The sequence below is a fragment of the Taurulus bubalis genome (genome assembly GCF_910589615.1).
Source record: "Taurulus bubalis genome assembly, chromosome: 13".
Classification (NCBI taxonomy): domain Eukaryota; kingdom Metazoa; phylum Chordata; class Actinopteri; order Perciformes; family Cottidae; genus Taurulus; species Taurulus bubalis.
In genome coordinates, this window is record NC_136601.1 from 5,702,110 (window position 1) to 5,717,397 (window position 15,288).

A 15,288-nucleotide genomic window follows, 5' to 3' on the forward strand; every position below is an offset into this window, starting at 1 on the left:
AAAGGGAACAGGGGTGACACCAAGAAGTTATCACTCATTAAAACTAAAATAACTTTATAGTAGTCACAAACGGTTGATGTGTAAAAGGGAAAAAAGGAGACTGAGTATTTCCTTCCACTGAGTCAAGATTTAAAGCTTCTTTTGTAGTGGAATATGTACTATAATATAGTGCATCGGTGGGCAATAATAACTCTGTTGATAGCAGCTTAACAGTTCATCACGTGTAACCCAGTGCTAAACGTTTAAATACAGCTATCTTGTACAAATGGTTGATAAAAGGTCCGTCTGTCAGACTGCTGTGTCAAACTCTCGTCTTTCTTGACATTAAGGTGCTTCCACCGGACATGAAGCAAGACAGCTCCACACATTTTATTTTTTTACATGCATACACAATGTATTTTAACCCTCCATGAGCCAAACCTGCAGAATAAGCACCCGTGTGTTTATCTCAAGTGCCTCTGGCAGCACCCTGCATCGTCCGACGCGCTCAACGCTGAGCAGCTCAGAGTTCATTTTGATCATATTTACGTGACACAAAAAAACAAACCATCTGCTTGCTTTGTTATCCTCGCCATGCAGGCTCATTACCGTAGAAATAAATGTCATCTGTCGAGCCTTTTGAAAATACTCAACTTTATAAATAAAAAAAAAAGGTCTTTTGAATGTCAAACGTGACATGAAAAGCAAATCAAATGTCAGTGAGCGTGTTCAATATCGCCGGCTGAGGAACGAACCCCAGCCAGTTGAAAATGAGGAGCTTGTTTTCTTTATCTTTTTTTTTTAATGGGAGGCACAAATTCAGCTGTGTTGCCATCGCTGCACCAACAAAAATATCCAATACAAAAATATCTGTTCTATTTCCGTCGAGGTGTGATATTTGGCTATTAATAACTATAAACGCAGATTTAGCTCTTGGTGTTGGCGTTGGGACCGAGACGCTCAACTCCACAAAGAAAGACACTACAACTAGAAATAAACACGTACATTTGTTATATATTAAGTCCTGACCACGTCTGACAATCGAGTCTCTTTTACTGTATTTCCTGATTCAACAATAATAAGCTCTCCAGCTGAAACAATAAATCAACTTGTCGATTGAGTATTTCAAATCATGAATTTTTGGTTTGAGTCATTTCTTAAGCAAAATTCAAGCTGCTCAAATCAGAGTAAACTCAATATCTTTGGCTTTTTGTCAGACAAAAACAAAATTTGATAATACCAGTTTGGATTTGAGAAATTATGATTCGAAAAAAAATGATGTATAGATGATTCTGACAGATTAATGAATAAAGAAATAACACCTGCAGCCCTGAAAATAAAAAAAGCCCATCTGAATAATTTGAAACAAACACACAGAGATGAAGGAATGCAGGAGGCAAGAAAGCTGGGGAGAAAAAAAGTGTACAATGAACCGCTTCTTCTTTCACCGCTGCGCTTCCTACACAATGTCTTTTCACAACTGAGGCTTTTGTATCTCTGCACAGCTGAAGCGGAGCAGGTTGTCACAAAGGACAGCTCTAAAAATAGGAGCTCGCCTTTTTTTCCCGGCGGCCTCGAGAGTGGCAGGTTTCTTATCCCTGCGACCGCCATTTCTCCGCCGGTTTCCCGAACCGCCCGGCACCTTGAGCTCTGATCTTTGCAGCCCTCTTCCTCCGCAAAGCCTCTTCCCCGCTCGGCCCACGGCGGGACTCCGTGATGAAACACTGAGATATGATGTCAGCTGGTTCAAAAAGACTCTGTATTTGCATGCAGCACAAATGGCAGACTCCTCTTTAAACAGCTGTGTTACGACTTGGGTTAATGTCTTTGGAAGCCATCATCATCATCAAACACTTAGCGCGTTAGCGGCACCATCAGTAGATCATCTCCACGTGGAGGCGGGACCCAGCAGAACCACACCCACGCAGCGAGGGACCATAATAATCCACAGCGCCGACACACAGTCAATACCATTATCGAGCACATCAGCAGAGAGGCACGGCGTTGGAGAAACGATGCCCCTCGATCAGCTTAATTGTCGCCATTATCTCGGTTTACAGGCCCACGAGCTGCACCAGAGAGATGCTCATCATTTCTGTCATCACCCGGCGATGTGATGGAGTCCATTCTCCGCCAAGCATGTTCACTCTTCAGATCAAAAAACAGGATAAATGTGTATAGAAAGGAGAGGGAGAAGCTTCTTTTTTTTTGTTAAATCACAGCCGTTTTTAAAATCTCCTTCTCCCTTAAACTTTCCCGGCCTCATTGCCAGCAAAGGTGTTTATTAAGGGAGTCTATACCAGGAGCTACAGATACGACGACAAATGGGAAACAGACACAGATAAAAAAACCAACAGCAGGAACACAAACACAGAACGGCTAGAACACACACACACACACACACACACACACACACACACACACACACACACACAGTCACATATAGAAAACACCAAACATTGTCAATAGATACGGTACCTTATTGCATTCCTGGGAGCCAGGGTTAAAAGAGAAAGCCATGGAAAGAAGCAGAGGAGATTAAAGTTATCAAACATGCCACTTGCCAGTCGAGGATTTGAGGAATAGCAGGTGGAAGCTTCACCGCCTTGTGAAAGAAGCGTTTTGCACCACACAGAGAAAAGTGCCCATGTGAAAACATCCTTTATGCCCGATAAGAATGAACCACTTTATTTAAAATCACTCCCATTCAGGCAGATATTCAACTCATTTTAATGTTTAAACATCTTGGAATCATGTATATTTTAACCTGACGACAATGGTTATATCAACCTAGTGGCAACGCCCTTTTTCCTCGGTTCTGGGACTCGGCACATTAATGCATTCTCTCAAGGTGAAAATGAAACTTTCTCAGTGTGCTTATATCCAAGGACAGGCAGGGAACACACACACACACACACACACACACACACTTCCATAGAGCGCGTCTGCAGATTACAGAGCAGATCACTTTAACTTCCGAAACTCCTCATTACCACTGCAGGACGTGTTTGACCCCTGAGCGGACAATAAGAGGCTCCCAATTATAAAAAGGTGACGTGTGCATTGGTTTTCAAAATCACTTCAACTTCCCTAAATTAACGGTGAAACCTTTGGCACGTACCTAAAAAAAACGCACGCGATCGCGAGCGGAGGAAGCTACGATGCCTCCATCTCGACCCGCGCCCAGGAACAGGTCCAGCGTTAGCCCACGTCTTCATGGAAAGAATCACATGAAGTGACGCGCTTCGTTAAACGACCCGACGAGAGATTTGATTTCAAGATCAAATCATCCAAAGAGAACGCAACTTCAAAGTAAAGAACACGTTTGAACTGAAGCTCACAGACGAGACAGCACTGCTTGAGCTAACGCATGCTTCAAAAAAGGCGGGACGAGCTGCCCTCGATACAAAATACTACCGAATGAACAGCTCAACGCTTCGGGAAATACACTTCTGTGAAGAGGAGATCGATATTGTATTAAAACTGGAGCCAGCAGCAGGTTAGCTTAGCAAAGCACAAAGCCTGGAATGGGAGTAAAGCGTGAGTCACTGAGTGAGTCTGTGTACTCTTTATTTTAATCGGGAATAAACTATCCGGACATGACACGTTAATTAGTGAGCTTTCTCGGTGCTGGAGGGCAGATTGTTCCCTTTGGACAAAAGCAGGCTGGTGGTTTTTGTTTTTATACTGTTTCAAGTTTTTCCAGCTAAACGAAGCTAACCAGCTGCTGGCCGTGTAGCCTAAACATTGGAATGACAGACATGGGACCAGTATGCATCATCCCATCTAAAACTATTCCTTTGAAGTGCACCATTTTAAATGCCAAATTAAAAGCACAATAAACTCCATCAGCCACAATAACAGGTAAATTAGGACACAGCGGGTGTGAAGTTGATGTGAAGTCAAGCTGTGCTATGAAGCAACCCCATACATCTCTAAAGGAGAATATTCCCATTAATGTATCATAATTAAATTATGGTCTGCAAGCACTAAACCATTTTTTTTATATTTCACAGCTCTCCAACAGAAATACTTGTCGGCGAAACTGACGAAGGACTGGTCCTTATCTGGCATAACTCCATACCGACCTTAAAGGCAATTAAAAAGTAGTCCGAAGATGAGTGAGCAATGTCAAGGACACTCCAGCAGAGCGCAGAGCGGTTGCTGATGGACACGTCGGCTGTTGCAGGGATTAAACCTGTGACCTTCTGATTACAGGGCGGCCTCGCTCACCGCCAGGCCGCCCCGGGTGGAGGAAAAGAGTAAAAGGAGTATTGATTGTCTGACTCCTGCTGCTTGTATAATTATAGAACAGCTGTTTGGAGCCTCGAACGCCCTACTGGCCACCGAGTAAACCCGGAGGTGGAATATTTCTCATCTGCTCGAGATGGTTTGGGGGCGTCTAGGGGCCGAGGAGGCGAGAGCAGAGGAGGCGAGAGCAGAGGAGGATAAAGGGTAAAGGAGATATTGGAAATTATCATAATTTGTCATAGATAAAATCAGAAGAGTACAGCGGCCGCATCAACATTTCATGAGTGACAGCACAAAGACATTAAGTGAGTGGCTGAGTGAGAGATCAGGGAGAACATCTGTGTGTGTGTGTGTGTGTGTGTGTGTGTGTGTGTGTGTGTGTGTGTGTGTGTGTGTGTGTGTGTGTGTGTGTGTGTGTCAGCACAAATGGCTGTTGATAGAGGAAGAGATGGCGTGTTTGAGATAAAGTGCAAAATGGAAAGCGACAGAAATGGAGATTATGAGCCTTTAGGGGAGAATATAACATCAAGTGTGTGTGTGTGTGTGTGTGTGTGTGTGTGTGTGTGTGTGTGTGTGTGTGTGTGTGTGTGTGTATACATGTGGCAGATCGAGAGAAGAGACTGAGAGAGAAAGACTGATGCTTGATATAACTGGTGTCCATTCGGAGGAAGGCACCCAAGTGTTCACCCACTGCTCTGAGCACACAGGAGACATGTGTTGAATCAGAAACACTGTCCTCTTTCACCGCCCCGATTCGTCCAGGACACATCTGCGGAAAACAGAAATCTATTTTTCATACAGCCCAAACCCAGATCCACACCCTTTTTAGACGCCTGGGTCTTTGCTTCCGATGTTGACGAACTACAAATGGAAGCTCAAAAGTGACGGCTGCGGCTCCTTTTTCAGTTTTTTTTTTTGTCTGTGAGATCTGTCAAGTAAGAATGTGGCACAATAACAAGAAGAGCAGCCCGAGCAGGTAGATACGGGGATAAAACTGGACTTGCGGTTATCAAAGACAGGAGGTAAAAAAGCACCGTCTTACGTCATGCCTTAAATCAAAAGATTCCAATGTTTAGAGGTAGGTGTGGTCTTTGAGAATAAATCTGACAGGCGCATTAGAAGTGGAGCCCAAACTGCCATCTTTTAACTTAGAATTATGGCAAAGGTCAGTCGATTCCTGTCTTTGGAAGAAGCTGAAATGCGCAAAACCTGCATTACTCAGGCATGAAAACGGGTCAGGGGTGAAAAGGGTGAGAAGGATATTATCCCTCTAGGGGGGTTCGGGGGCATGCTCCCCCGTAAGAAAAATGTAAATATTCCATATTTTAAAGCATCAATCTGATGCATTTTGAGATGCTTTTTTTTGCCAACCTGGGGAGAGCTGGAGAAACTTAACTTCAGCCATGAGTCAAAAATTATTATGGCCTGCTAACTAAGTATTATGCAAGCCGGTAGTGTGTGTGTGTTTGTAGATTTAATACTTACAATATGCAATACTACTGAATATTGTTTTGCTACTACTACATTTCACTTCATAATATTACACTTATATGCCATAATATGTATAATGTACCAGCCTTTTTATTTGACCATATGTCATACTGTTATACCACTTTACTTTGAGGAGATGTCACTGTTAGTCTAGAACACTGAATAATGTTTCCACCAGTAAACCTGAACATGCACACCTCTCTCTGTGTGACAGTGATTATAACCGCATAACTCTATAGATTATAATTAACTAGAGGATACACTTTTTCCTACACGTAGATCTTAAACCCTTAAATATAAACAGTAGCCAGGCCACCCTACGGAGGAAACTCATTTCGTTTTTTTTATTAAAATAAAAGTTGTATAACATCTCCATTGTCCTCTCCCTATATGTAGTGAGGTGTCGGTAGGTAGAACTGCAGCGCCGCTGACTCGCCGCTCTCCTGTCTGACGTCACACGCTGCCACGGACTCTCCGCTGCCAGTAATCTCACTCGCTGTCTCTCCAACAACGTTAGCTAACGTGTTAGCAAGCTGACTAGCTTGCTATTATTAAACTGGTGGGAGGGAAATGACGCCGCTGTAGACATCTTAACGCTGATTGGCCAAGACTCGACATGTCAAAGATCTTCTATTGCTAAGATGATCACGACCTCAGTTTTTTCCGTGTCCCACTCCAATCTCAGAAACGGCGGACAGTTCACCCCCCTCTCTCCAAAAAACAAAAACTCTTCGGATCTACACGATCCACGTAGGTTACCTATTTTGGTTTCAAAACGGTGAATTTCGCCGAAAGGTGAGGGATTTTCATGTCTGATTACTGCAATGCACGAGTAGAAAAGACAAGGGTTCAGGCCCAGCTTCTGCATATGATCGCTGCCAACTTTGAGCTCGGCACAGGGTCGGCACTGTGGGCGGGATAAAGAACGGAAACGTCCAGCGCCAGAGTTACAAAAAAGTCATACAGCTGCTACGTTGGCATCCACATATTTACTGGACCAGGCGCCTCTGTGTCAACTGTAAACGATCAACAAAACGACAATTATTTCAGACCATGACGCTGCATCACAGACTCATCTACAACGAAAGCTCACGTTGTGGCTCTTCTGCCTCACCAGGGACCAATAACCTGAGGGTACATCAGACTAGTGGCACAAAGGATTATTTAAAAACAAACATTTAATTGTGTTGCCCTCTTACTGGTTGGACAGCACACATAATTAGATTTTCTAAAAAAGATCAAGACTGATATTAGCTGGTTAAGTTTACAATCTATACACATACTAAACCACACTTATTCTCTCTCAGGGAATATTAATTGTAAGAACTGATCCAAATGAAACCAGTCATTTGCATGAATATTACACTAAAGGCCAGACTTGCATTATGTTTGAACCCTGAGAGCCAAATAATCCTCCTTTCATACAGATAATAGCGAGTAAGGGCCGGGGGGGTAACTGTGTGTGTGTGTGTGTGTGTGTGTCTGTGTCTGTGTGTCTATGTCGGCACTCTCAGAGGGAGTTCCACTACTGGGTTACGCTTACATTTATATTTTAGGGTATGAAGCCGGCACTCTGCCGGGTGACTAACAATGACTGAGCATGTTCAGCGTGTTGCTCAGGGACACACAGCTGCTCGTCGGCGCTCGGCCCACTTCAGGGAATCGAACGCGTGACCTTGGAGTTACGGCACAAACGTCCCTCACAAACGGCGAAGGCCACGCTGCTGCCGGCGAGGCGTTGGCTATTTCAGGATTCAGTACAATACCGAGGACTGTATATAGCAGTAAGTATTAAATGAAAGGTTTCACACTTTACAATAATGGCATAAAGTTATCTTCAAAACAATTAAACGTTGTTCCTTTAATGTCCTTTAGCTTCATTGCAGCATTGTTTAAGCGAAGAAAAGTGACTAGTAGTATACCTTAAAGCATATGTTATGGTTAAGGCATAAACTACCCTAAAGCATGGTTAAAAATGGACTCTAAGAACGTTAAAATGACACTTAAATGCACCAGTAATAGCAATCAAATATCTAATTTAAAAATTAGGACAAGGGCCATAAAGAGTAATTTGGACACATTTAGCAGATAGTACGGTTCTTTTACTTTTTACGATAAACAATCTGCCAGCATCTTCCTTTCTGTGGCTTGAATAAAACAAGAGCCGAAACAATCGTTTGGTTCATCAATCCGCCGAAACTTAAACTGCTCATCGGTCACAAATGTGAGGATGTGCTTCTTCTCCTCCTCCTCTTCCTCTCTCCCTAATCTTACAAATAACAATAATCTCCAACAGCGTGATCAACAATGAAAAGTATCACCTCGGCAATAAAAACAGACGTGTCGACAGCATTCCTCTCGTTTGAGGAGCTTTGAACCCTTCAGCTCAGCGGCTCCTCTGATGTCTCCCTACACCTCGCCTCACATTTGCCTTCGTAGGAGTGACTAAGCTGAATAAAAACCTTGCCTGCCAGAGAGATTTCCTTTTCTTCAATCCCGAGTTTCTCCTCGGTGCATTTCTCACCTCCTAAATTCGCCTCGGGGTAGGAGGGAGGAAAATCGGAGCGCTGCCTGGCATTCTGAACGCCGGAGATTAGCTTGCTATGTCAGCTTAGCATCCGCCCAGATTCGGCTTCTCTGTCGCTCTGCTCCCCTCCACCCCTCTGTCAGCAGCAGCAGCAGCAGCGGCGGCGGCGTGCTGCACTCTTAACTTAGCTCCCTTCCCTACTGTACTTCTAAGTGCACTCAACCAGGGCCCATTCGGGACTGCTGGTTGCCATGGCACCTGCTCCATCCTCTTCCCACAGGAACGGCGCTCGAGCGGGGAGGGGGAGAGCCGAGTGTGCGACGGGAGATGCCGGGCCATGTGAAAGTTCAGTGCAGTCCTTTGAAACGAAAAAAGCAGTCTATATTTAGGATGCAGGGCGGGGCTGGAGGGAGGCGACTCTTGCCGCATTTTCCCTTCTTTTTTTTTTAACGCAAGATTGTTTCACAGTGTTCCAGGAAGAACCGGGTGCACGCTGACAGAAAATCCCCGCGGGAACGAAGGGAATGCAGTGAAATTGTGCAGAACAGGAAACGCTGTGTGTAAGAACTGCATGCTGGGTATTTGCATCATTAGTGTGAAAATGCTTGGCTTCCTATTCCCAGGGAAAGAAGGCGCAGGAGGGAGAGGACCTGGTGCAACGCGGCGGGCGGCTAACTCTTCCTCTGCTGGAGCCCAATCCCTTAGAAGTGAATACTCAAATACAGTGCGCTCTGATTGGATGAGGCTTTGCACTGTCGGAGCAACAAAAGTACATTTCTGCTTTCATTCTTCATCGAAACTATCCACTAAACGTGTCCAGCCTCTAACATGCTGAAACAGGAATTAATTAGGAGAAGTTTTGCGTGAGAACAGTTTCATAGACAGAACTTTTAGCACAGGGGTAGGATTTGAGAAAATTAATGTCTTTCGACACCAACTGTTGAGTATGTAAATGAGGGTTTATGAGAATAGAACAGCTGCGAGACTCATTTAAGTCGGCACCATCTGACCCAGAACGTTCTCCTTCTCCCAAACCCTCTTCTCCATTTCTCTCTCACACACACACACACACACACACACACACACACACACACACACACACACACACACACACACACACACACACACACACACACACACACACACACACACACACACACACACACACACACACACTTTCTCTCTCAGTGTGTGTGGGTCATGTAAATATATCATGAAATCACAGTAGTCTCATCGGCAACTGCCTTAAGGCAGTTTTGAGTCTCAGAATCTTCAGAAATGAAACACGAGATTGCGGGAAAATGCAAATAAATTGGTTTCACAGATACACTTTTGGTAAATAACATCTTTAAAACAATAAAGTACTGAACTGGAGGGACACAACTTCTTCCAAACATTCATCTTGGAGCTCTTTTTGGGGGGTTTAAGTTCAAAAACTGTCAAACTAAACGACTTTAATTTCCCTCGGAACAATGATCAAACATGCATTTCAAAAGGTGTCCTTCTCCAGGACACGCTTTTTGTAAATCCAAGGAACCGTATGCACGATATGTAACTTAAATTTGACTTTTTTATAATTTACATAACTGCAGAGACAACCAAAATAAATGCACCGGTGAGGAGTGCGCTGTGGTGCACATAAAGTGCTAAAAACCTGAAAAACAAACAAACAATCAGAAGTCTTTTCTGACAACAATAAGAACCACAAACAAAAGTACAGCACAGACAAGCTACGGTATGAAAGGAATTAGGCAACATTCATCACAGAGAGGGTAGCTCGACACGCCAAAGCCAGCAGAAAGCTACACCCATTACACACAAGCGTGTGGCAACTTTAATCTAGCAAAGGCGGGGGAAACAATGAAACGCTGCAGGGGAGAAGAGCTCAGTTCCTCCCTCTCCTCAGGGGACAAAGGGTGCCTTCTCCCCGGGACACGTCGAAACACAAGCTGAGGCCAGCAAACAGAGAGAGAGAAACACACATCTGTCGTAACGGGAACACACACACACACACACAGATGTGTTCAGCCACACACACACAGGTCCAGAGGAGGAGGAGCAGGACGCTCCATCGGGAGCAAATGCGTAGCGATCCGCCGCAGCGAGAGGCGGACACATGACCGCAACTCACCGTGTGGTATCCCCGGTCTATGGGCGGCTTCCCGGTGGGGTACGGATCCACGGTGTCGATGATCGTCTGCCGCTCCCCTTTCTGGTTGATCTTGCGAAAGCGCCGACGGGACTGTCTGTGCGAGGCTTGCCGCTGGAAGTACTCCTCATTTTCATCCATATAGTCCACCTGGAAACGATAGTGAGGGAGGGAGACGGAGAGAGGGGGGAGTGACTGTCTTCATCTTCATTCACGCACAAAAGCACACAAACACACAATCCCGCCACCCTAAAAAAAAACACCCTCCTATACTCCTATACTCCATCTCCGATTCCTCCTCCACCCCCTTCCTGCCTCCCGCCCCTCTGATTGCGTAAAAATAGAAGTGTGTGTGGGCTGTGCGATGCACACATACGTCAAAAGGGAGCTCGCAGCGCAAAAAGAAAGAGAGACAGAGGGAGAAAGGAGGAGAGGAGTAAGGAGAGCGGCGGGGGTGCAGATTGATTGACAAGACGGATAAACAGAGATGGAGTCAGACGGAGTAAAAGACAAGCAGATGGAAAGCGTCTGTTCAACGCATTAACCACAATGCATCTGCACGTTAAAACGAGATCAATCATGTTTCAATTTTATATGAAATTTCGAAGGAGGAGGAAAAAAAGAAAAGAAAGGAGGAACATTTTCCAAGTGGAAACTGGCACAGGATGCCTCTTTGACAGTCATATTCCACAGTTTTCTAGAGTATTTTTGGTTGAACGGGACCTCTCTGTTGCCGGGCGGCTTTGGTTCAAGCTGGAATGACGTTTTGAAGTCTTCTTTGGACCCATTTCCCTGCGCTCACTTGCCACTTTCACTGCAGGCTTCACATTTCACAGCACTCAGCCTCTGGGATTACGCCACCAAAATCGCTCTCTCCGCCGTACCAACTGCTGCCATGACAACGGTGGAGGGAGCCGCGTGTGAGAGCGGGATTGTGTGTCTAATTGCAAACCTCGGCTGCAATGCGTGTGTGTGTGTGTGTGTGTGTGTGTGTACGTACGTACAGTAACTGAGACGTGAGTGAGCGGCTTATTTTTATTTTCTTCTGTTCTTTGGACGTGTCTGCAACTCTGCGCATCTCAAACTTTTAGGGTAATTTGTTTTTTTTTGGGGTAATTGCAGGTCGGGTTGGCAGCCATTATAGCAAAAAGGGGAAAGGCCAGAAAAAAAAGTGTCTGCAGCTAACAGAGCGGAGGGTGTTATTACCAAAGGGGGTTTGTGAGAAGCTGCTGATACAAGATCAGTTAACAGAAGCCCCTCCCACCACCCTCATCTACAACGATACACTCATGAAGACACAGCAATTACATCATGTGCTGTGGCAGCGGAGCGGTGCCAACCAGTCGCTATTATATACAGTCAAGACGTGGGTTGTGTTCCACCTCATGAGGAAAAGTTGCGGGCGGAGGAGGAGTGATTGTGGAGTGAGTGAGTGAGTGTGTGGTTTGAAGTAACGCGCTACGTGTTACAGTGGCCCGACAGAAAAATATACACTTACAATCGTGAAAACAAGTTTTTCTTCTCATCTTAAACTGGTTTATCTCAATCATTCAGTTCATACATAAGTTACAACTGAAGAAGGCTTCCTGATTAAAACAGGCCGACAGTCTCCAGGCCTCCTATTCTTTCCGGATGCTAGCGTGTCAACAAATAACCAGACCTGCGGCGAGCATGCTGTACATAAACACTGGTTTCCGTCTCTCGTGGTGCTGCTGCAGCCCCTTTAACACAAACCCATCAGCAACCATGCATCTGTTCCATTATCTGCGGGCCTCAGAGAGAGCTTCTGGTGAACAGATGATTGAGACGGGAATGATTTGTTCTCAGAAACTTAAAATCAATCAATCAGTATCCACTACGACAACTTCAGAGAAAACTGAAAGCTCAACTTTGCATTTACGCTTAAACCAGAATACGGTATTATTTTACAACAGGTGGATGTAATTTACTCCTTAGGATAGAAAAGAGGCCAGAGTTTGACAACGTAGGTAAGTGAAGAGCACTCCGTTTACCAAAAACACAAGATAGATGTTTGGATTTGAGTCTGAAAAGCTTGATCAACAAATTAATACTTTCATTTCACACCAGTGTGCTAAAGATTTGAAAATAAAGAAATACATGGGACTCACCACAATCATCTCCGACGGTTCCAGGACGATGCACTCACATCCGCGTCGCAGGCTGCCGGCTGATCGCTTCCCAAAACTGGACAGAAAAAGAAAAGAAAATGTTTTTATTAAATGATGAGGGGGGGAGGGAAAGAATTTGGACGCCCCCATTTACCTAATAAAAGCAAAGCAGTTCATGCCGTTCCCCTGTAAAATAAATCTGCTCATGGCATAGTTCGCTCAGAGTTGTAACTCCGCCGACGGCCAAGACGTGTCTGAGAATCAATCGGTGAGTCTGTGCCCGACATTTTAAATACGCAGTATGGAAGGTCTGTATTAAAATGTTGAACAGAGCAGCATTGAATGGACAGTTCCTCCTTTCAGCTACGACCACGCCCACCTGAAGGGAAACACCCGCCCCTGGAAAAGTCCACTTTCACGACGTCACAGTTTGTACAGTATGCCTCACGCCTAATGAGGGGGAGGACCAACATGCCTCAGAAGAGGGCAGCAGCCATGGAAACTTTGAGCATGAAGAGATCCAACTTGTGGGTTTGAGTGAAGAATGCAGCCTTTTGTCCAGCTGCCTGGACGCAGAGACACAAGGACTTCCTTGTTGGTTTTATTTTTTTACATCTTTCGATTCAGAACGAGACCTACATCTGCTTGCTTTTGCCGTTTTGTTATTTTTTTTTTTCAAGATGAACTTAAGTGACTCCATCAGGACAGATTGAGTCACTAGTCGGGAATCGAGACGTGCAGGTGAAACATCTATCTTTAGATTTATTATTTAAGTCAGTGTGGTGCGGGAGATGAAAACATGTATTTATTCTGAAATAAGTATAGCATTCAAACGATAGATTACAATAATAACTGATAGTTGATCAATGGATTATTTCACATTTACTCATTTCTATATTCTATTTAGTTCCTTTTTTAAATGATTAATCGATCTTTGGGTGATTTAGTCGGAATAAATTGCAAAAATGTGACGATTTGCTGCTTTTTCTTGTCCCATGATATCTTTTGGATCATTAGTTGAGCAAAACAAGCACTTCCTGGAAGTCTTTTTGAGCCCCGGGATGTAGCGATGGCCATTCGTCACTAGATGTTTGACACTTAAGACTAAAGGCTGATTGTTTTTAAATCAATCTCCAAATGCAAATGGTCTTAACCGACAGACCCATAATCCTCATTTCTTGCAGTAACTCGCCGTTCTTTCTCAATTCATGAACTGGGTGCGTTGAGGCCTTCAGCGTGTAAACCGATCCAGAGAGCGTCCTCCTCCTCGGTCGGCGCTCCCGGTGAAGTGAGCGCCGTGCGGCTACCTGTGTGGAGGCCGTGGGGTCGGCAGCGTCCATCAATCACGCCGACCTCGTGGTCTAAATGCTTTTAGGCCCGCGGCTACGTGTTGTGGGCATACGGCTCGGTCAGGCTGGGAAATAAATACCAGCCCACTGCGATAGAGCTCTCTATCTGACACTTTGGCAAAGAGCAAATAATGATTTTTGTGGTTTTCTTTTATTTTCGAAAAAAGTCAATTTCGCTTGCTCTGCTTTTCTCTTTCGGGCCTCCTTTCACATTTGAGCCTTTGTCGTTTTTGTGATGTTTTTTTCTTTTTCTTTTCTCTTTTGTCAGCCGTTCTGTTGTTGTAGCTGCAATTTTACCTGACTAATTTGTTTTTTCTTTCACTTTCTGATGCCTCTTGAACAAGAGTTTGTCCAAATAGGTCCACGTGATTACGGTTAACTTCTGCTGAGAAAGCACAAACTGGAATCAAAGAAAACTTGAGTGACTGGACCAAGGGGGGTTAATGCTGATGATGTCTGCTGTTCGCTTTGCCCAAGCTTCGGTTTAATGCTTTTTTAAACTCTGCATGTATCCCCGACATGCACAAGCTGGAATTCCACCACAGGGCCAAAAAACAGAGCTCCAGCATTGGAGAGCTTACTCTGTCTTTTCTCTCACAAGAAGAAGAAACGCTGTAATTCTTTTGCAACTTGTTTCCAGCAAAGATGATTTGTCATCCGGGCAGCAGCTTCAGAGGAGCGGGTCGTGCTTTTGATCTGGTTTTGCAGTCGGTTCCATGTTCTGATCCTGTTGAGCATCCCTAGGCCGGCACTACTTTTCCAGCTGAACCCATCGGCCACTGCGCGTTACAAAATGAACACGTCGGGGGTCACCAAAATGGCACAGCAAAAACACGTTCAGTCATGTTTCCTCCATTTACGTCCAATCCTCCATTTTGCGGGAGGCAAATGCCACTGGCAGCGTGAGATATTAGAGAAGGGATTATGGAAGTGGAGAGTGAGGGGATGGCAGGGCTTTTTTTCCGAACACAAACGTGTCTTGTTCGGTAGATTAAAGCCTCCGCCGCTCTGACGAGTCCAGAGCAAATATTAAAGTGCGAGATCTGCTATGTGGGTGAATGTGTGTATGTCAGGCAACAAGCACAACGCGTCTCAAACAAACATGCGGTTCTCCCAGTGGATGCTTGGTGGGAGCTTTTGCAGGCAATCAACACTGCAAAAGTTTGACCTGTGCAAATATTTTAACCGTTATCGGTTCCGCCGATGATGTGCGCACAATCTATTTGCTATTAATAATGCAGCACACTGGAATTCAGGTGAAGATGACGTAAGGTTTGAGCTTTCTTTCCTGGGAACTGCAGTGTGTGCTGGCTGACAAACGTACAAAAAAAAAAAACAACCTCTAGATAAGAAAGAGATAAGAAATGTGCCAGATGGTTGAACAGTTTGCAGAAGTCCGTTATAATGAAGCAC

At 44.7% G+C, this 15,288-nt stretch overlaps 1 protein-coding gene across 2 annotated transcripts in view; it reads right to left on the reverse strand.

Moving 5' to 3' along the window:
- rapgef2b (Rap guanine nucleotide exchange factor 2b) overlaps window positions 1-15,288 on the reverse strand; it is a gene marked incomplete at its 3' end in the record, with an annotated part of 94,751 nt that overhangs the window by 34,087 nt on the left and 45,376 nt on the right. Inside the window, exons 5-6 of one of the 2 annotated variants that reach the window (XM_079228415.1) lie at window positions 12,527-12,602; window positions 10,380-10,547 (exon numbers count right to left, since the gene is read on the reverse strand). In XM_079228415.1, coding sequence (XP_079084541.1) covers window positions 10,380-10,547; window positions 12,527-12,602 — 244 coding nt within the window. Of the gene's footprint in view, window positions 1-10,364; window positions 10,548-12,526; window positions 12,603-15,288 lie in introns of both variants that reach the window. The other variant, XM_079228416.1, reaches the window with a different exon arrangement.